The sequence below is a fragment of the Salmo salar genome, chromosome ssa04 (genome assembly GCF_905237065.1).
Source record: "Salmo salar chromosome ssa04, Ssal_v3.1, whole genome shotgun sequence".
In the NCBI taxonomy this organism is placed as follows: Eukaryota; Metazoa; Chordata; class Actinopteri; order Salmoniformes; family Salmonidae; genus Salmo; species Salmo salar.
In genome coordinates, this window is record NC_059445.1 from 25887502 (window position 1) to 25910345 (window position 22844).

The 22844-nt window shown below is 44.5% G+C and overlaps 1 protein-coding gene across 2 annotated transcripts in view; it reads left to right on the forward strand.

Moving 5' to 3' along the window:
• Positions 1-22844, forward strand: part of LOC106602765 (F-box only protein 41) — a 110449-nt gene that overhangs the window by 20281 nt on the left and 67324 nt on the right. For both annotated transcript variants that reach the window (XM_014195607.2, XM_014195608.2), the window contains exons 2-3: positions 10927-11835; positions 13788-14017. In XM_014195607.2, coding sequence (XP_014051082.1) covers positions 11248-11835; positions 13788-14017 — 818 coding nt within the window. In that variant the 5' untranslated portion in view covers positions 10927-11247. The remainder of the gene's footprint in view (positions 1-10926; positions 11836-13787; positions 14018-22844) is intronic.

The window sequence follows — 22844 nt, forward strand, 5'->3', positions numbered from 1 at the left end:
TATGAAGATTAAATTGACAATCGTTCAAATAGAAACAAATACGCGCAACATGTCAAGCCTATTTATTAGCAACGTTGATTATCAAGAGGAAGAGTGTTGGTAAGATTTTTCAAATACTGTGAGGAACTATTCTAATTTGTGAGGTGAAGGTGAAAAAACACTGAGAAGCGCAGTTGTGCACTTTACTACATTTGCGAGAAGCAGGCCAGGTACTTCTATGCAGTGTTCAGGCATGTGCGCTCTGTCAACGTTAACAGGACAGAGAAACCAGACACATGCTCACATGGAGCGTGTAAATGATGGTATGAAATAAACCAAAACTTGTTTCTCACAAGTGTAGCAAGTTGTGAACTCTGCAAATAACATTTCAACTCCGAGAATGAAACGGTAAAATTAACATAAATGTAACCAAATGACAGGGATTAATGGTAAATTGCCTGTTTACAAACTGTAGTTTACCACATGGGCATTCATAAGTTTATTGCGGCCTAACACTGTATAGCCTAGGCTATTATTCTACTTGGCGGGGATTGGAGGGCAGCACAGTCTATACATTCTGTATCAAACTATACCATACCAGATATTGGCAAAACAGTTGCTTATAATTAGGGCTGAAAAGGGTCAAACTTTCCATTAAATTTCCGGAAATTTTAAATATGAAGTTAAGTCCTGGAATTTTGGCAATTTTGCTTAAATTCCTCAAAGTTAGCTTATAACAGTGAACTTTTTGTGGGATACAAGGCAATTCTAGGTCTTGTGGCATATTTTGGTTAAACTATCCCCAATTCAATGGCATTGCAACCCTCTGCATGCGCAGTGCATTCTTCCATCACATGCGCAGTGCATTCTTCCATCACATGCACAGATGATTCTTAAGATCTTGCACACTAATGAGATGCTATTGAGCCCACACTACTACACTGTCTGAGCCAAGGACTACATGCTTTCTGGTAAGTTTTGATTACAATACTGGGTGGGGTGAATATATTTTATAAACTTTTTTTTTTTGTTAACTAGTAAGTAGTAGCTTACAGCAAAGTGTCTAAATAATTTCTAACTTGTTAACAATTTCGTCTAGGTAGTTTTTTCTACCATGTAGGTTTTAGCTTGCTTGAGCCTGCTGAGTGTTAATTCACCTGTTTCCATACATGTTTCATAAAAAAAAAAGGATCTTACGAAGGAGTTGTTTAATCTAACTGCTTAGCTATTCATCTGTACATTTGAGGCTTTTTGAGCCTGACAACGAGCCATCCTCAACAAGGTTGGAAAGTGGCAGTGAATAATTTTTTATTTCACCTTTATTTAACCAGGTCGGCAAGTTGAGAACAAGTTCTCATTTACAATTGCGACCTGGCCAAGATAAAGCAAAGCAGTTCGACACATACAACAGAGTTACACATGGAGTAAAACAAACAGAGTCAATAATACAGTAGAAAAATAAGTCTATATACAATGTGAGCAAATGAGATAAGGGAGGTAAAAGCAAAAAAGGCCATGGTGGCAAAGTAAATATAATATAGCAAGTAAAACACTGGAATGGTAGATTTGTAGTGGAAGAAAGTGCAAAGGAGCTAAATAAATACAGTAGGGGAAGAGGTAGTTGTTTAGGCTAAATTCTAGATGGCCTATGTACAGGTGTAGTGATCTGTGAGTTGCTCTGACAGCTGGTGCTTAAAGCTAGTGAGGGAGAAGTGTTTCCAGTTTCAGAGATTTTTGTAGTTCGTTCCAGTCATTGGTAGCAAAGAACTGGAAGGAGAGATGGCCGAAGGAAGAATTGGCTTTGGGGGTGACCAGAGATATACCTGCTGGAGCGCGTGCTACAGGTGGGTGCTGCTATGGTGACCAGTGAGCTGAGATATGGGGGGACTTTACCTAGCAGGGTCTTGTAGATGACCTGGAGCCAGTGGGTTTGGCGACGTATGAAGCAAGGGCCGGCCAACGAGAGCGTACAGGTCGCAGTGGTGGGTAGTATATGGGGCTTTGGTGACAAAACAGATGGCACTGTGATTGACTGCATCCAGTTTGAGTAGGGTATTGGATGCTATTTTGTAAATGACATCGTCGAGGATCGGTAGGATGGTCAGTTTTACCAGGGTATGTTTGGCAGCATGAGTGAATGATGCTTTGTTGCGAAATAGGAAGCCAATTCTAGATTTAACTTTGGATTGGAGATGTTTCATGTGAGTCTGGAAGGAGAGTTTACAGTCTAACCAGACACTTAGGTATAGGTAGTTGTCCACATATTCTAAGTCAGAACCGTCCAGAGTAGTGATGCGGGCAGGTGTGGGCAGCGATCGGTTGAAGAGCATGCATTTAGTTTTACTTGTATTTAACAGCAGTTGGAGGCCACGGAAGGAGAGTTGTATGGCATTGAAGCTCGTCTGGAGGGTTGTTAAGTGTCCAAAGAAGGGCCAGAAGTATACAGAATGGTATCGTCTGCGTAGAGGTGGATCAGAGACTCACCATCAGCAAGAGCGACGTCATTGATGTATACAGAGAAGAGAGTTGGCCCAAGAATTTAACCCTGTGGCACCCCCATAAAAACTGCCAGAGGCCCGAACAACAGGCCATCCGATTTGACACATTAAACTCCATCAGAGAAGTAGTTGAACCAGGCAAGGCAATCATTTGAGAAACCAAGGCTACTGAGTCTGCCGATGAGGATGTGATGATTGACAGAGTCGAAAGACTTGGCCAGGTCAATGAATACGGCAGCACAGTATTTCTTATTGATGGCGGTTATGATATCGTTTAGGACCTTGCGCGTGGCTGAGGTGCACCCATGACCAGCTCTGAAACCAGATTGCATAGCGGAGAAGGTGCGGTGGGATTCGACATGGTCGGTAATCTGTTTGTTGACTTGGCTTTCGAAGACCTTAGAAAGGCAGGGTAGGATAGATATAGGTCTGTAGCAGTTTGGGTCAAGAGTGTCCCCCCCTTTGAAGAGGGGGATGACCGCAGCTGCTTTCCAATCTTTGGGAATCTCAGACGACACGAAAGAGGTTGAACATGCTAGTAATGGGGGTTGCAATGATTTCGTCAGAGAATTTTAGAAAGGGTCAAGATTGTCTAGCCCGGCTGATTTGTAGGGGTCCAGATTTTGCAGCTCTTTCAGAACATCAGCTGACTGGATTTGGGAGAAGGAGAAATGGGGAAGGCTTGGGCAATTAGCTGTGGGGGGGTGCAGTGCTGTTGACCGCGGTTGGGGTAGCCAGGTGGAAAGCATGGCCAGCCGTAGAAAGATGCTTATTGAAATTCTCAATTATAGTGGATTTATCAGAGGTGACAGTTTCCTATCCTCGGTGCAGTGGGCAGCTGGGAGGAGGTGTTCTTATTCTCCATGGACTTTACAGTGTTGCAGGAAGCAAATAGCTTTTTCAAGCAGAAAGCCTTGGCTTTTCTAGCTGCCTGTGTATATTGGTTGAGGAGATGAGGCCTCAGTCTGATGTTCAAGAGGTAGACATTGAGGAGGGCCAGGGAGAAGACATGGCTGCATGAGAGGAAGACAACCAAAGCTTTAGTGTCTAGACTATCATTTTACAGATGTATGTTGAAAATGTATTTGGGAGATGCGATGGATCATTCAATATTCCCTTTTGTTGTTCAGTGAAATTATCCCATGTGAAAAGTCAATTAATTTAATTACAGTTCAATTCGTAACTACATTTTGGATTTTTTTTTTAATGGAAGGGTTTAATAATTTGCAATTATGTCTACTTATGTTTGTCCATATGATAAGGTAAATGTATCCAATGCAAAAAACATCAACATTTAAATGGTATTAATTTGCATATATTTGTTAATTCCCATGGAAAGTTTCCACCTCCTGAATATTCCCCAAAATGTGCAACCATAATTATAAGTAAACACTCCCGTTATTAGGTTGTTTATCTACATGAAAATAAAGTAATACAAAAATAAATGTAGGCCGATTTTGATGGTTATTTTCATGACAGTCTCTTCATCCATGACTGTCAGGTGCATGGTTATTCAATTACGTCACAGCCCTAACAGTGGTATACCGGTCATCCAGACCTGGGTTCAAATAGTATTTGTTTTCTTTCATGTACCCTGTTTAACCTGCCTGAAGTGCCAAGTGCAGTGGGGTTTGCACTTCTGTGACTGTTCCATTGGCAAACTCAGTATGTTTGGAAAGGGAATACGTTACCAACGGCAATATGTCAACAAAACTGGAGACACCTGTTGACACTGAAGTATATCCACAATAGCAAATACTCTTTGAACCCAGGTCTGTATGACTATTGCATGTACTGTAGGCAGGTGGGGGATATTGCAGGCAGTAAGTGGGCTACAGTTTGAGTGTGTTTATGCTTGACTGAGGTAAACACTGCATCGACAGGATCTCCCTGTGGTGTCATTAGAGATGAAGCAATCTGATGCGCTGTCTTCTGTTCCGTTTGGAACTGGATGTGTACACAGTCAGTTATTGAGGAGAATGCTTTAGAGGGGCTCTTTTTGTGAAGCGACAGTGTGTGGGTAAACCGTACCTGGGTGTGCGTGGCGTGTGTGTGTGTGTGCTACAGCAGTACTGTACATCCAAGTGAGTTCTTACTGTGAGAGCAGGCCAGTGGGACGCCAACAATTGCATTACTGTCAAAGGAAGTGACACGTGACTGACAAGCTGCTTCACTTCCTTCCCACCCAATTGGCCAATTAAATCTCTCTGGGTGTGTCTTTTATCATCTCTGACCATGGCCTTCCTGGTTTAATGAGCGTTATACTCTGGCAGTGCTCTTCCCATTCTAGATGATTTTTCCACTCATTTTTTTCCCCAGAAGTGTGCCCTTGGGAATTAACTTTCATGGATTTAAAAGCATAGAAATGGTGTGCATTGGAAGGTGGGAGTTTCCACCGTTTTGTTAAATCCATGCGAGAAAGTGCACACTTCAGGGGAAAGGTGGGGAATTGGGTCGCAGCCATAGTGCATTTGTTACTTAGTCTATAGGGAGCACAACACAGCGCCCAAAATGCAAACCCTGCCCCTCTGGCACTCCAGGCAAGCTCAGGTGAACACTCACAAGTATTTGAAAGACAACACTTTTTGAACCCAGGCACTGGTCTAGGGATCGCCGGTGTATGAGAACTTCTGAGCTGAGTAAGGATGTGTCTGTGCCAGGCTATTATGCCTACTGTCATACCGGCTTGGTATGTTAATAAGCATTGTAGACACTCATGCCTAATCCCCCTCCACTGAATGCCTAAAAGCCTACTCTGCCTAATTCGCTGGGTCTCAGACCTGTAACGCACACGATCAGTGTCTGGAAGACATGTCTATTGAATAGAGAGGCACGCTGATGGGATTTCTTTGTCCAGCTCAGCTATGGCAGAGCCACTAACGCGGCACAAGCTAATCATAACGAAAGCAATTTGTTCAAGGGGTAATAGACATGCCATCATGATGAGCTATTTTGCTAGGGTGAGGTTAGAGGTAGGATTGAAATTGGGGATGATGGTAGTTTGCAGTGGCATTTATCCAAAGAATAACAAAGATGTGGCCAACACAATTATAGGATTTTAAGTGTTTCAACATATCTATTATAAGCTTAATAGATTTTAGCATCGACGCTTAGGTTTGTTTAAAAAATGTACTTGAGCTAAATGTTGTTTTAACAGTGCTTAGAATTGGTGGGATAGGCTGTTTCACTCAATGATATGCAGTTTCGTCCTGAGTCAGGACAGTGATGTTAGGCCACCAGTCAATTCCACGATCAATACTGTCAGATCTGATTTAGCTGAAACTCCAACCCACCAGTCTCTCCTTGTTACTCAGTACAAGTACCCACTACTTATACAGTATCTGACCTCAACGTCTCACATGCTGGACTTTTTTAGCCCAGCAGACAATCTGCGCTGAAGCTTAACGTGCTTCACTCATTAGATCAGACGGTACAGGGGACGCCACAATAGCTGCTGGAAAACCAACCAAATGCCATGCAGAATTAATTCGATTAAATTAAGCGAGGGGCATCACTTTCAGGTTAATTGCCTGCGGTTGTGACGTTCATCGCAGCGGCCCAACTGCTCGCACTCTGCGTCCGAACTCTAATAGGCAGATGGCTGGGTGGGCTCACTGGACTGTTAAATGCCATTAACATGGACCCTACTGTTGTAGCCTGCTGTTGTCACGCTGACTGTCTGAGATATTCATAGCTAAATTAAATCATTTTAAATGGCAAAGGGATCAGGTTTGACGTGCTTGGTCTGACGTTCTTTTGGTATTTTGGGTGCTGTTTTCATCAACTCTCGTTGTCTGGAATAAGCCAGGTCCCAGCTCTGTTTGTTTTGGCCAAATCCTATGGTCGTTGTCAACCGGGCCGCGCTAGATTTGGGATGACTTTGACAGGCAGAATCAGGAATCAAAGGCCTGAAAGAATAATAAATAAAAAAAACGGGTCGAGTGAGGCGACCACAAAGTGAGCAGAATTGTGAGGCTTTGACCGTGGCGGCAAGGGTAAGCCAGACATGCATACCGGGTCGACCCTCTAGACTTCATTGTTAGCTACTTAGCGTGGTCGCCCTGAAGATGTAGCGAGGACGGCGGTAAACAGAAATAAACCGACTAATGGGCTCAATGTTTACCTCTCCGCTCCCGAAGTCTATCCATTCAGAATGCAGCGGAAGAGAGGGAGCGAGAGAGACGGTGATAGGCGCATTCCCTCGCTCTAGGGGAAGGGGGCAAAGAAAGACTCAGTTCCATACACAAAGAAAGAGAACTGGCAGGAGTTCCCGATTTTATTTTTTCTCTCTCCACTACTTGCGTCTGTTTATAGCGGGCAGTGTCCATCTGGTCTGTGTGTTTCTGGGGTCACTTAGCTGTTATAAAACCCTTATCCGTTGATGTGTATAGGAATAATCGAATTAGCCTTGTAGGCTATTAGTTAAATGGAGCTGCATTCGATAATGCTTGTCTAGTGAAATAGCTTTAACAACATCATATCTCCTCGTTCTGATCTATAATTGGGTGAGGATAGGATCGAAAGATGTCTATCGTTCTATATTTTTATTGCTAACCAAAAGGTAATAAATCAACTGATAAACCAATGCATTGAAGGGGAAGGGTAGGGCAAGAATTATTCCTCTTTCATTCAGCAGCAATTTCCATCCTCGGCAGTCTCGACCTCGTTTCACTGAAATGTCAGATGTTTCTAAAAATGAGCTTAGCCTGTCAGTTGTCCCCTCTAAAACTATGTTTGTCCCAAATGGCATCATATTCTCTATAGTGCACTACTTTTGAACAGGACCCATATATGGTGCCATTTGGGACACAATACTGTGCTGTCTGTTCTTGTTTCCAGCGTTGGCTCAGCAGCACATTGCATCAACAAACATCAGACTCAAACAATCACCTTTTGTGGGCTGAGATGCAGATTTGTTATTTTCGGAAACCTGTGAATGCAGCCAGCATCAGTGCTTTCTGTGGCTATATTCCAATTAGCGCTATGCTTTAGCTCAGTGGTCACCAACCGGTCGATCGCGGACTGGTCAATCTCCAAGGCATTCCTAGTCGATCACCAAACATTTGTGTACAGAAACCACGACAAAGCCTTGCCTGCCATTTTTATTTTATTCGTTTAGCCTTGCTTGCGTAGCTGCACTTCATTCAGAGTTCCCATTTTTTTAATCCATTTTATGTCTCTGAAGGTAGAACTCCGCTTAACCCGCAGGCCCAGAGAGCAAATCAAGTGCACCTATAGGCCTACAGCTGGCCAATCGGATAGCTCAGACCTCCCAATCTGCACAGTTTCCCGGAGCCATTGACTGTGAAAGAAGCCTCGAACGCAAAGTAAAATTGGTACTGTGAGATTAAAAAAAACTTTTAAAACCATGACGAGCGACTCAACGAATACAGCAAAGAGCTGCTGTTTGAGTAAGTTCATGTTTAAGTTGTTATTCAGCACTGTCAACACTTATAAACCATAAAATGCACGTTCTCCCTAATTCCACTCATGCTACAACCAGCTGCAATGAATGAGCAGGGTTCTGATAAACTTGCATTATTATTATAGGCTTGTCTTTTTTAAAAATTTTATATACACTGCTCAAAAAAATAAAGGGAACACTAAAATAAACACATCCTAGATCTGAATGAATGAAATAATCTTATTAAATACTTTTTTCTTTACATCGTTGAATGTGCTGACAACAAAATCACACAAAAATAATAAATGGAAATCTAATTTATCAACCCATGGAGGTTTGGATTTGGAGACACACTCAAAATTAAAGTGGAAAACCACACTACAGGCTGATCCAACTTTGATGTAATGTCCTTTAAAACAAGTCAAAATGAGGCTCAGTTGTGTGTGTTTGTGTGTGGCCTCCACGTGCCTGTATGACCTCCCTACAACGCCTGGGCATGCTCCTGATGAGGTGGCGGATGGTCTCCTGAGGGATCTCCTCCCAGACCTGGACTAAAGCATCCACCAACTCCTGGACAGTCTGTGGTGCAACGTGGCGTTGGTGGATGGAGGGAGACATGATGTGCTCAATTAGATTCAGGTCTGGGGAACGGGCGGGCCAGTCCATAGCATCAATGCCTTCCTCTTGCAGGAACTGCTGACACACTCCAGCCACATGAGGTCTAGCCTTGTCTTGCATTAGGAGGAACCCAGGGCCAACCGCACCAGCATATGGTCTCACAAGGGGTCTGAGGATCTCATCTCGGTACCTAATGGCAGTCAGGCTACCTCTGGCGAGCACATGGAGGGCTGTGCGGCCCCCCAAAGAAATGCCACCCCACACCATGACTGACCCACCGCCAAACCGGTCATGCTGGAGGATGTTGCAGGCAGCAGAACGTTCTCCACGGCGTCTCCAGACTGTCACGTGCTCAGTGTGAACCTGCTTTCATCTGTGAAGAGCACAGGGCGCCAGTTGCGAATTTGCCAATCTTGGTGTTCTCTGGCAAATGCCAAACGTCCTGCACGGTGTTGGGCTGTAAGCACAACCCCCACCTGTGGACGTCGGGCCCTCATACCACCCTCATGGAGTCTGTTTCTGACCGTTTGAGCAGACACATGCACATTTGTGGCCTGCTGGAGGTCATTTTGCAGGGCACTGGCAGTGCTCCTCCTTGCACAAAGGCGGAGGTAGCGGTCCTGCTGCTGGGTTGTTGCCCTCCTACGGCCTCCTCCACGTCTCCTGATGTACTGGCCTGTCTCCTGGTAGCGCCTCCATGCTCTGGACACTACGCTGACAGTCACAGCAAACCTTCTTGCCACAGCTCGCATTGATGTGCCATCCTGGATGAGCTGCACTACCTGAGCCACTTGTGTGGGTTGTAGACTCCGTCTCATGCTACCACTAGAGTGAAAGCACCGCCAGCATTCAAAAGTAACCAAAACATCAGCCAGGAAGCATAGGAACTAAGAAGTGGTTACCACCTGCAGAACCACTCCTTTATTGGGGGTGTCTTGCTAATTGCCTATAATTTCCACCTGTTGTCTATTCCATTTGCACAACAGCATGTGAAATTTATTGTCAATCAGTGTTGCTTCCTAAGTGGACAGTTTGATTTCACAGAAGTGTGATTGACTTGGAGTTACATTGTGTTTAAGTGTTCCCTTTATTTTTTGGAGCAGTATATATCGAGGAGTATTTCACTTTCTCTGGTCATAGGAGCAACAACATGAATTGGTGCATGAGGCAGAAATAATGCAGTGCGACTTGCGTTTCGCCATCAGCTGGAAGACTGTGCCCTTTTCTCAGCGGAGGAAGGGAGAGTGAGATGCAGCCTCGCCGCTGCTCCCCTCCCTCCCCTCAGACTGACCACCAGAACAACGTTGGCAAGGCAATTCAAGCATAGCCAATATGCAGTGATAATGTACTGGGTCGTAGCCTACTGCACAAAGCTACTTTTAATTGGATAATGTAGCGTAGGCTTACGTTTTTGTCATGTAAAAAAAATAAATATGTGCGGTAGATCTCAGCTCGCACTTTGACTCAGTGATCTTGACTCTTAAGGTTGGTGACCACTGCTTTAGCTAGATCTTAACTATACCACATTCAAATGACTTAATACGATGATTCACTAGACCAGTAGCTCGCCAAACAATTCTGAAAGTACATGCAATTTTCACGTGTTCAACCGCAACCTGTCATAAACAAATCGCACAAGTATCAGACACTGCAAGCTCTCACCTATCTAGTCACCGCAACATTGACATGATCCCACACCTGGTTAGCCACTTGGCTTAAAAAGCCATACTTTACACTATCTGCCATTAATTCCCAGCAATTTTGCCCCTTTTTGTCTGTGGTGCGGACGGTTGTATATCACTCCGTGTGTAGCCAATAGTGATGGTTGTTTGCGAACAAGCTGCTCTTTTTGAACGGCACTTTTTGAACGTCAAATCCCATATGTGAAAGATGTTAATTTGACTCCCTACTTTTACAATTATTTTTTTTTGAGCTCGATACATCAAATCTGCAGATAAATTATAAAAACATTATCTGAAGATGGTAATTCCTCAGTGCAGAAACAATCTAATGATTTAAGCAATGACATCGACTCAGAACATCCACTTTCGTTGTTTCTCTATGAACAATTGTAACGTTGAGTAAAAAATGTATCTGAACATCATTTGGGGGAAATATAAATATCATTTGCGAAAATAAATCAGATTTTTATAAAAAAATTTATTAACCATTATTTTACCAGTTAAAGACAACACATAGTGTACAAGAGACAGTAGTAGTGCACTAAGGAGCTGGAGAAGAATATGCCTATTTGACGCTAGAAAAAAAGAGTAGCTTGGCTGTGTTACATTTTTTTTAAAGTAGCTCTCATGCTAGATGCAGTAGATGCTCACTTGTTTTTAGTTTTTGCAATAGCATTGTGCACCATACATTCCAAGGCAAAGTGTGGTCTATATAATGTCAACTCTCTTTCGCTGTTTCTTTCAGGGCCAAAGGTAATGGTGAGGCAGAAGTAACGGTGACAAGAGGAACAAATCGACAACCGAAGAAGATTCTGAATCTGTGTGTCAGATTTCCAGTATGTGTGATGGCGTGAATGGCCTTTGGTCTTCTTCTCGCCTCCCTCAGACATCCCTCTTCCTTCTCGCCCTCATCTAACTCCCACCGCCACCCTCATCTCACCACCACCATTTTTGTACCATGAGAGGATCCGCCCAATTCTCGGTGAGTAGTAAGCCCGTGGCGTATCGGCGCCACTGAGCGCTGTGCCGCGTGAGGGCCCCCCCCCCCCCGGCGGCCTCTCGCGGAATGGCTTCTCTGGACCTGCCCTACCGCTGTCCTCGTTGCGGGGAGCACAAGCGCTTCCGGTCGCTGTCCTCCCTCCGTGCCCACCTGGAGTACAACCATACCTACGAGACGCTCTACGTGCTCTCCAAGTCCAACAGTGTGTGCGACGCAGCTGCGCTACTCCCCCTGGTGGCCGACGGAGACCTTCTCCTCGCTCCTTCAGTCCCCGGCGTTAACCACAGCAACAACATTAACGACCCCTTCGACGGTCTTCAACTCCGGTCTTCCGCCTTCAGGGACTTCAAGGAGCGCCGCTTCCAGTGCCGCGAGCTTCCCTGCCCGGACGACCTCGGCGGTTTATCCACAACTTCCAACGCCGCGGCTCGCTACATCCCCAATGTAGAGTTCCCCCTGGGGGAGATCTTTGTGAAGAAAGCCATGAGCGCAGCCGGGGACCCCCACGGCAACCAAAGCACGGCCGTGGCAGTGGCGGCGAATGTGGCTGCGAGCGCGGTGGAGGCGGCCTATGAGGAGGGCCTGGCCAGGCTGAAGGCAAGAGCCTTTGAGCGTCTGGAGCTGGACGAGAGGCTGGAGAAACTCTCAGAGGAGGTAATGGTAATCATCTTATTTCAGTGTTTCCCAAACCTCTCCTTGAGTGCCCCTAGCCATTCCACTTATTCAATGTATACCAGCACTACCACGCCTATTCACCAAGCTCATTAATTGAATCAGGCTAGTTCTGGAATACTAATATGTGGAACTGCTGAGAATACTCAAGAGGTTTGGGAAACATTGATTTTATTAAATTTCTTCCCACCACTACCCCTCTTTGGAAGAGAAAAGTAAAATATACTGCTCAAAAAAATAAAGGGAACACTTAAACAACACATCCTAGATCTGAATGAAAGAAATGATCTTATTAAATACTTTTTTCTTTACATAGTTGAATGTGCTGACAACAAAATCCCACAAAAATAATCAATGGAAATCCAATTTATCAACCCATGGAGGTCTGGATTTGGAGTCACACTCAAAATTAAAGTGGAAAACCACACTACAGGCTGATCCAACTTTGATGTAATGTCCTTAAAACAAGTCAAAATGAGGCTCAGTAGTGTGTGTGGCCTCCACGTGCCTGTATGACCTCCCTACAATGCCTGGGCATGCTCTTGATTAGGTGGCGGATGGTCTCCTGAGGGATCTCCTCCCAGACCTGGACTAAAGCATCCGCCAACTCCTGGACAGTCTGTGGTGCAACGTGGCGTTGGTGGATGGAGCGAGACATGATGTCCCAGATGTGCTCAATTGGATTCAGGTCTGGGGAAGGGGCGGGCCATTCCATAGCATCAATGCCTTCCTCTTGCAGGAACTGCTGACACACTCCAGCCACATGAGGTCTAGCATTGTCTTGCATTAGGAGGAACCCAGGGCCAACCGCACCAGCATATGGTCTCACAAGGGGTCTGAGGATCTCATCTCGGTACCTAATGGCAGTCAGGCTACCTCTGGCGAGCACATGGAGGGCTGTGCGGCCCCCCCAAAGAAATGCCACAACACCATGACTGACCCACCGCCAAACCGGTCATGCTGGAGGATGTTGCAGGCAGCAGAACGTTCTCCACGGCGTCTCCAGACTCTCACGTCTGTCACGTGCTCAGTGTGAACCTGCTTTCATCTGTGAAGAGCACAGGGCGCCAGTGGCGAATTTGCCAATCTTGGTGTTCTCTGGCAAATGCCAAACGTCCTGCACGGTGTTGGGCTGTAAGCACAACCCCCACCTGTGGATGTCGGGCTCTCATACCACCCTCATGGAGTCTGTTTCTGACCGTTTGAGCAGACACATGCACATTTGTGGCCTGCTGGAGGTCATTTTGCAGGGCTCTGGCAGTGCTTCTCCTGCTCCTCCTTGCACAAAGGCAGAGGTAGCGGTCCTGTTGCTGGGTTGTTGCCCTCCTACGGCCTCCTCCACGTCTCCTGATGTACTGGCCTGTCTCCTGGTAGCGCCTCCATGCTCTGGACACTACGCTGACAGACACAGCAAACCTTCTTGCCACAGCTCGCATTGATGTGCCATCCTGGATGAGCTGCACTACCTGAGCCACTTGTGTGGGTTGTAGACTCCGTCTCATGCTACCACTAGAGTGAAAGCACCGCCAGCATTCAAAAGTGACCAAAACATCAGCCAGGAAGCATAGGAACTGAGAAGTGGTCTGTGGTCCCCACCTGCAGAACCACTCCTTTATTGGGGGTGTCTTGCTAATTGCCTATAATTTCCACCTGTTGTCTATTCCATTTGCACAACAGCATGTGAAATTTATTGTCAATCAGTGTTGCTTCCTAAGTGGACAGTTTGATTTCACAGAAGTGTGATTGACTTTGAGTTACATTGTGTTGTTTAAGTGTTCCCTTTATTTTTTTGAGCAGTGTTTATTTTTGTATTTTTCTCCCCCTTTTCCAGAATTTTAAAATGTTTTTTTTTACATATGTACCAAGAAACTCAAATAAAAAGTACTTCCCATCACCACCACTGGATTAGAACCAAGATCCCTCCTCCATTGCAGGTGGAGCAGAAGATAGCTGCACGTGTGGGCCGGCTGCAGGCGGAGCTGGAGAGGAAGAGCGGTGAGCTGGAGCGGGCCAAGCATGAGAGCGAGCGGCTTGGCCAGGAGAAACAGGACCTGGAGGACAAGGCATCGGAGCTCTCCCGCCAGGTGGACGTTTCGGTGGAGATGCTGGCCAACCTCAAGCAGGACCTGGTCAGCAAGGAGGAGGAGCTCACCCACAAACAACAGTGAGTCACACAATATGGTGGTTTACCTTTTAGTGTATAGGCTTAGTGTAGCTGTACTGTTACTACCAGAAGGATAGGAGTGTGTCAATCTGGCCATACATGTATTCGTACAAGTGGGCCAGGCAGAAAGTTTGCTATTACTCAGAATGTGCATCGGCGGTTCATCTTTTTTTCCCTACCCTCGGCCTGCTTGTTAGATATTATGCGTATTGATAGCTTGCAAGCTAACCAACGTCCTCGCCATTTGAGTTGTTTTGTAGTAGGCAAACAGGATGCAGCAGCGATGTAAATGATCAGACCGAAACATGCGAGGAGCGAGTGACGCAAGTGGACTGAGAAATACAGCTTCACTCTATCCAATCGGTGAAGGAGGGTAAACGTACAGCCCGCCCTTCTCTTTACAGACAGGCTAACTAGCCAGTTGAGTTCTTTAGACCATCTAGCACCTTGCACTTGACTGAAAGCTGCGCGCTGCCACCCGAAAATTATTTTTTTAAAGGAAAATACTCGGATCAGAATCGTAGTGAAATGGCCTATATCTGTAAATAAGATACTTGTTTTGTCTGACTACTCAACACCCCCCTACAGTATGAACGCACCCACAAACAGCAGTGAGTCTGATAATAGAGGCCTACTCTAAAACTTGAATGTATTTACCTACTGTAGCTCTTTACTGTTGCAAGTGAGTCAGACAATATACTGTACAGGTTTAGCTTCACAGTATTTTCTTAGTGGCTGTGATATCCCTGTGTGAGTTTGTGTTTATCTGGACCCTTGTGGATAATTGAGTCAATTTACAGAAGCTGCTGTTAGTGCCACATACCGAGACGGTTTGTACCCTGGTTTTCCTGCCAAACAGTCAGGAGGCATCACATTGTTTGACTTTAACTTTGATGTTTTGTGTCTAACTCCGTGTGTGTTTGCCTGGACCCTTGTGGATAACTCACAGCTGATGCTGGGTGCTTTGGTCTCTCTTCCTGTTCACACAGTTGTCCACAGCTGTATCAGTGTTACTGACGCATGGCTGAACTCTGAGGGTAAACAGAACAATGACCCTGACATGGATGGTACAACGCTCTCTTACGCTCCTTGCTCTCTTTCCCGCTTTCTTTTTCTCTCTTCCTCTCTCACTCTCTTTCCCTTTTTTCTCTCTCTCTCTCTCCCTCTCTCTCTCTCTCTCTCTCTCTCTCCCTCTCAGTCCACACACACACACACACACACACTCTCTCTCTCTTTTGATGGTGTGCTTCTCTGTGGACGTCCAGTTCTCCAGATGTGGCCTTGCTGCCGTCTCCATAACTCTCAGTGCCTGGAGCGTGCCTATTGGCCGCTGTCTCCATGTCACTCAGTGCTTCAGCATGCTCATTGGTCAGTCAGGCTGAAGGGTGGCTTGGACAGCAACATTGGGGCCAATAGGAGACAATTTTGACCAGAATCACAAAGGCTCAAACCACCTGGCCTACTGTGTTTGGGGCAGCTTCAACAAGGCATTGTCATCACACTTAATTCATTCAGGGCGGACGGGGAATATGAGCATAGCTGACACACTTTATCGTGGTGGTTCAGTTTAGGGTTCGTTTCATGTGAGTAAGATTGTCTCACTTAGATGGATTACGTCTTCAGTCATCGGATGGTTCTATAACGATTTAGAGTTTATAAAACATACGAATGAGCTTGTTAAACTAAGATTGAAAGTGGGCTATTTTTACAGAAACATATTGTGTCTAGTCAGCAGGAAGCAGATTGTGCAGTCATCCTTTCTACCTGTTCTTGATTTAGGCTGAAACTATTTATCAAAGTGCAGCTGCCTCTACTTTTGAACCCCGGGATGTCGTCTTTCATAACGCCCTTTGCTTTATCACAGGAAATAGTTTACTCATCACTGTGTTCTTTACCAAAAGGTTGTCTGGACCTCTTTTTGAAGTCAAGTAGATCACATTACGCTCTTTTTGTTTACAAAGCCCTGCTCCACGAGCTTCCGACTTACCTAACTTCACTGTTAAGATTTAAAATGACAAGTTAACCAACCCTGTGAACGGGTTTGATAACTCTGGAGACGCCTCTGGTGTCTACAGTTAGGTAAGTCAGCCTTTTTGTTTTCTTGCTCCACATGTTTGGAATGATCTCCAAAATACATTTTGAGTAGCTACTTTAGTGTCCCTTGGGCAGTTCGGCCAGTGAACAGAGGATTCTTATCATGAAGAAATGTTTTATTTTGTTGCCTGTTTTGTGTGTGTTTAGGTTTGCCCGTTCAATATATGTTCAGCTTTATTTTATTTGTTTTATAATGTATTTGATGTGTTTTATGAAATTGTATATGCAGGGCTTCCTTGTAAGAGATACCAGTCTCAATGGTGACTCCCTGATTTTAAATGAAAATGATTGGCACTGTAAGTTCAGCTTAGCTAGCATTAATGATGCATTGGAACGTTAGTAGAAGAGGCACAAAGAGCATCATTGCACAGTGTAGGATGTTAAAGCAACCCCTTCCTCTTCCTGTCTGTCCTTACCCCTCCCTCCCTCTCTCTAACTCGGCACTTAGTCTGCTTATTAGGGATAGATGATACGTTGGCTGTATGCAGACAGACGGACGGATAGATACTCCAGAGCAAGGCCTGGGAGGTCGTCATGGCCACATTACTGCCATCGCACATACCAATGCACACAGCGCGCGCACAGTTTCAATGTGGGGAACAAACAATTGATTCCCATTCAATGTCCTATTTTCCCTAAACCTAACTCCTAAGCCTAAAATAGCCTTTTTCCTTGTGGGGACTGGTGAAATGTCTCCACTTGCAATAATTTCTTATTTTACTATCCTTGTAAGGACTTCTGGTCCCCACAAGGATAGTAAAACCAAACACACACACACACACACAGCCTGCCAGTGTCGGTATATGAGAGCAGAGGCCCAAGGCCAACATCTCAGGTATTATGAGATGGTAATATCACTCAATTTTGAAAACTTTAAAAAGGTTTTTTTTTTAAATCTTGGTTGAGATTCGTTCTCTTTTTCAAGCTCGTTGTTTCAGCCTCCTTATTTTGATGTACGATATAACTTGCTCTTGGATAAAGTGTGTGTCTGCCAAATTACTATGTCGTTGTAAGAGTGATGAATATCCTGTCGCTAAGGCACCCTCTTCGAAGGTCATAGACACGACTACCATTTGTCTGAGTTGTTTTGACTTTCTCCGTTATGCCAAAGACATTGGTTGTGTACCTAATGGCACCCTATTCCCAATGAACTGACCTACTATTGGTGAGGTACCTGTGGTCCATGTTCAAAAGTAGTGCACTACATCGAGACTAGGGTGCCATTTGGGATGCACCCATTGGCTCTCCTTGCGTGGAAGAAAAGCTGGCTAACTCAACAGTAAGGTCTTTCTGACACTGAAGTGTAGGCTAGCTGCAGAGATGGAGAAAGCGCATCACAGACTGTGAATGTTCAGGGTAAGCCGCAAAAGATGACTCAGCGGTGTGGTTGACGATGGCTAAAAGATGGCCGCTGCGTCTTCTCAGCCTGATGGGAGATATAAGTTGTCGTATTAAATGATCATTTTAGGATATTTGTGAACCGTCTAGTGTCTTGAAAATTTGGTTTAGCCTGTTTCTACATAAAATGATGAAATTATATGGGCCTAATAAGCGTTATTAGCTCTCCTTGTCAAGGGAAGGTATCATTTTCTAGCTATTCAATTAGAGCGCAACCATTTATAGAATAGGCAAGCAGAGAAAGCCAACCTCTTTACTTCAACACAGTCAGCCACTACAGTCTGAAATAGGGTCTTTTAGACTAATTTGTGATAACATAAATAATTTCAGTGTTACGCAACTACAGTTTTGCCTCAAGATAAAAATGTGATATGTAGTTAAGCTAAGCCATCCCAGTAAGTTCAATGTTTCATCACGCGTATGTGGGTGCTCGCTAATAGACTGACAGATCGGAATTGAAAACCTAGGCATAATTTTTTTTCTCTTCTCAAGATGCTCCTTGCTATGTATGTATGTATGTATGTATGTATCCCTTTTTCAGGACCCTGTCTTTCAAAGGTGATTTCATAAAAATCCAAAACTTCACAGATCTTCATTGTAAAGGGTTTAAACACTGTTTCCCATAACCGTTCCACAGGTGCATGTTCATTAATTAAGACACTAACAGCTTAGAGACGGTAGGCAATTAAGGTCACAGTTATGATAACTTAGGACACTGAAGAGGCCTTTCTACTGACACCAAAAGAAAGATGCCCAGGGTCCCTGCTCATCTGTGTGAACGTGCCTTAGGCATGTTGCAAGGAGGCATGAGGACTGCAGATGTGGCCAGGACAATAAATTGCAATGTCCGTACTGTGAGACGCCTAGACAGCGCTGCAGGGAGACAGGATGGACAGCTGATCGTCCTTGCAGTGGTAAGATGCTGGCTAGCGGAGTGGAACACTTAAAAAATAAAGGGGAACTGCACACTCTAGGAGCTCCGATCCATGTCCAACGTTTCGACAGACAAGCTGTCTTCATCAGGGTATAACAACAAACACTGCGGGATGACTCATTTATATAGTGTCAAAAGACACACAGGTGTCTGTGGCCTGATCATTGGTTAATTCTAATTAAAATGGCATACAAAAAACATATGGATAGCGTACGATCATAGATACAATTTGGCTACATAAGCCTTCAAACAAGCAAAATCACAAGAATGACTTCAGCTCAAAGTCTATGTTGAGACCGAAGGGAGCAAGGGTCTTCAAATTAAAGATCCAAGCAGCCTCTTAACAACAAATTGTCGAGGTCACCCCCCTCTCCTTGGGAGGGTGACATGTTCGATGCCAATATAACGTAGACACAATCGAGTGGTTTTCTTCCAAAAAGTGGGCCGCAACTGGGTAAGTCAAGATTTTGCACCTAATGGTGCAACGATGCTCCGAGACCTACTTCGCTCTTTGTTTTACCCACAATTTTTACCACAAGGACAAGTTATAAGATAAATAACTGCCTTAGTGGAGCACGTAATAACACCTTTGATTGGGGGTGTTTGAAGGATCTACATTTATATGTGCCATTGCATTGAGCACAGCCATTACACTTGTAGTTTCCATCCAGTAGGGGCGCAAATACACATTGTGCAGGGATATCTTGGGGTGGTAAATCAGTTTACCAGTTGATCTCTGAGGTTTCTGCCCCGCGAAAATACGACCAAGGGAAGGTCCGAAAACACATTACCGATACGATCATCGGATCTTAGAATGTGCCAATGTTTGAACGATTCCCTTAAAGACCACGTGTAACAACACCAGCACAGGATCGGTACAGCTGAACATCACACCTGCAGGGCAGGTACAGGTTGGCAAGAACAACTGCCCGAGTTACACCAGGAATGCACAATCCCTCCATCAGTGCCCAGACTGTCTGCAATAGGCTGAGAGAGGCTGGACTGAGGGCTTGTAGGCCTGTTGTAAGGCAGGTCCTCACCAGACATCACTGGCAACAACGTTGCCTATGGGCACAAACCCACTGTCGCTGGACCAGACAGGACTGGCAAAAAGTGCTCTTCGCTGACGAGTCACGGTTTTGTCTCACCAGGGGTGATGGTCGGATTCGCGTTTATCGTCGAAGGAATGAGCGTTACATCGAGGCCTGTACTCTGGAGCGGGATCGAGGTGGAGGGTCCCTCATGGTCTGGGGCGGTGTGTCACAGCATCATCGGACTGAGGTTGTCATTGCAGGCAAACTCAACGCCGTGCGTTACAGGGAAGACATCCTCCTCCCTCATGTTGTACCCTTCCTGCAGGCTCATCCTGACATGACCCTCCAGCATGACAATGCCACCAGCCATACTGCTTGTTCTGTGCGTGATTTCCTGCAAGACAGGAATGTCAGTGTTCTGCCATGGCCAGCGACGAGCCCGGATCTCAATCCCATTGAGCACGTCTGTGACCTGTTGGATCGGAGGGTGAGGGCTAGGGCCATACCCCCCCCCCAGAAATGTCCGGGAACTTGCAGGTGCCTTGGAAGAGTGGGGTAACATCTCACAGCAAGAACTGGCAAATCCGGTGCAGTCCATGAGGAGGAGATGCACTGCAGTGCTTAATGCAGCTGGTGGCCACACCAGATACTGATTGTTACTTTTCATTTTGACCCCCCCCCCCTTTGTTCAGGGACACATTATTCCATTTCTGTTAGTCACATGTCTGTGGAACTTGTTCAGTTTGTCTGAATCTTGTCATGTTCATACAAATGTTAAGTTTGCTGAAAATAAACGCAGTTGACAGTGAGGACGTTTCTTTTTGCTGAGTTTATATTAGATTAGTTATTCAGGTTTACTGGCTTGGCAACTCATTAACCTAACACATTGTGCCAGGAAATCAGGAAGAGGGATGTTCTTTTTATAACCCACTTTGATCTTATCAAGTAAAAGGCAGCAGATTGCCCAAGTCATTTGCCTTGTAATGCCAGCGCTGTGCTTTGATTGGGTAAATGAAAGTTGTCCAATAATAGCCTGGGCCTTGTCAGTGTGCGCAGTGATGATTGGCTGTTCATGGAGCGTTTACGCAGTTGATTGGATGGGAGAGCCATTAAACTCTTCCTGCTGTGATCTGAAATGAAGGTCAAGGGACATGAGGAAAGCCACAGGGGTTGTTGTAGTAGATAGCAGGGCAACTAGGGGCTTATTCAGACTGAAGAGGGTTGAAATAATGGAATTCAAATTACATGTACATAAACTTTTCTATTTGCATTAGCAATGGCATGTCACATGCTGAGAGAGGGGATCGGGGGACATAGTGACTTGATGTTCTAGCGCCACAGGTCAAATTTTTCATAAATATCATCATAGCCTTTAGCCAGTAAGCATGCAAACTAAACTATGCAAGCAACTTCTCATCCACCATATTACACTTGAGTAATGCAACCATTCACAAGCATGTGCAGACATTTTAAGTGGTTTATTTTCTCTTTTTATACACTCATAGATTTTAGCCGCAAGACAGCCAGTGGTACAGCTACTACTAACATTTTGCTTCATCAAATAACTTTAGCATAGAAAAAAATAAACCTTTACCCCTCTCAGATTAAAAAAAAAAAAATGACAGTAACGTTATCTAATGTCATTCATATTATACAGAGCAAGGTAGCAAGCTAAACAAAATGTCTACATCCTCCTCACATACTACTAGCACTGGTAGAACAATGAGCCAGATATTTCACCGGATGTAGAAATGGTGGTGAGAGGAATGGTAATGAGAGGAATCCCCAGGGCCGACAGTGGGAGAAGATGGGGCGAGATGGATTCTGGGCGACATTCTACACACTTTCTCATCTATGAAACATTTGATCTCAATACAGTTTTCTGTTTATAAAACTAGAATTTGTTACGAACAGAGTAGACTGTTTTTTTTTTGGTAGACTTTACCCATTGCCAAAGTTGATGATAAAAAAAAAATATATATATATATATATATATATATATATATATATATATATATATATATATATATATATAAATTATTTAGAAGGAATGCAAGGGCAACTTGAGATATTGCACACACGCACTTCAGATTAGGCATTCCCTAACAGAAATATGTAGTAAAGCAAGCCTGTAATATAAGAAATGCCTTTACATTTCAGCTGTTTCAAAAATAATTGCTCTGTTATTAAGGATTTAACATGCATGCATGCAAAATGTTTGAACATTTAGAAAGTGATCCTTTTTAGATAAAACTATATACTGAATATTTTCACGTCACCAGATAATTGATTAAAACGCACTATTTTGCAATGGTCTACAGTAGCTGCAACAGCACTCTGTAGGGTAGCGCCATGGTGTTGCCGGAGAGCAGCTATTTTCTGTCCTCTGGGTACGTTGACTTCAATACGAAACTTAGGAGGCTCATGGTTTGCACCCCCTTCCATAGACTTACACAGTAATTATGACAACTTGCAGCATGAACTGACATGTCCACCCATTCAAAGGATCAGAGAATGAATCTAGTACTGAAAGCATAAGATACAGGTAGCTAGCACTGCATAAAATGTGGCGAGTAGTTGGTTCAAAGAGAGAGAAAGACGGTAGTTGAACACTTTTGAACAAATTAATGTCTTCCAAAATGAAGGGGAAGCAAGTGAGCGCTAGAGAGGGGAGTTCTTCATTTCCCCCTCACTTACTTAGCTAGCAAATGCAGCTAGCTAGTTCAGCCTACTCAGCATCCCTATGTTTGAGTAGGGTGTTTATGTTAGCTAGCTGGCTATGACTATCCAATACAACACTAGAACTCTTCCAAGTCAAGGTAAGCTTCTGTAAGTGCTAAACTGCTTACCGACTGCACACCAATGTTAATGCATGGGTTTACTTACTTGTTAGTTCTATTAGCTATGTTGATTTTGACCTTACTTTAGCTAATATTGTGTTAACGATGTAGGCTGTGTGTACTGGTTATGATATGGTTTGGCTTAAAGTATTTTTTTGCCTGCTCACATACAGCTGATGTGTTGTGCAGTCCACAAGCAAAGTGACAAGGTGAGAGTAAGAGCGTGTCGAGGCGAGAAGGAATGCAACGTGGCTGCTATGAAAGGGAACTGTGTTTACGCGGGATCATGGGTGTATTCATTCTGCCGATTCTGTTTAAAATGTTTCTTAAACGGAAGCAAACGGGGATAAACATACCTGTATTTGTGCAATAAACTCTCGTTTGAAACTGTTGGACTAATGATTACACCCTACATCACCTAGATGCAGGCAAGAGTGTGCAAGGCGGAATTGAATGTGTGTCAAATTTTTCTCTCAACCTACGCACCTACGTTGTAAACTGTCATTCATAGGCTAGGTTGTAGCAAC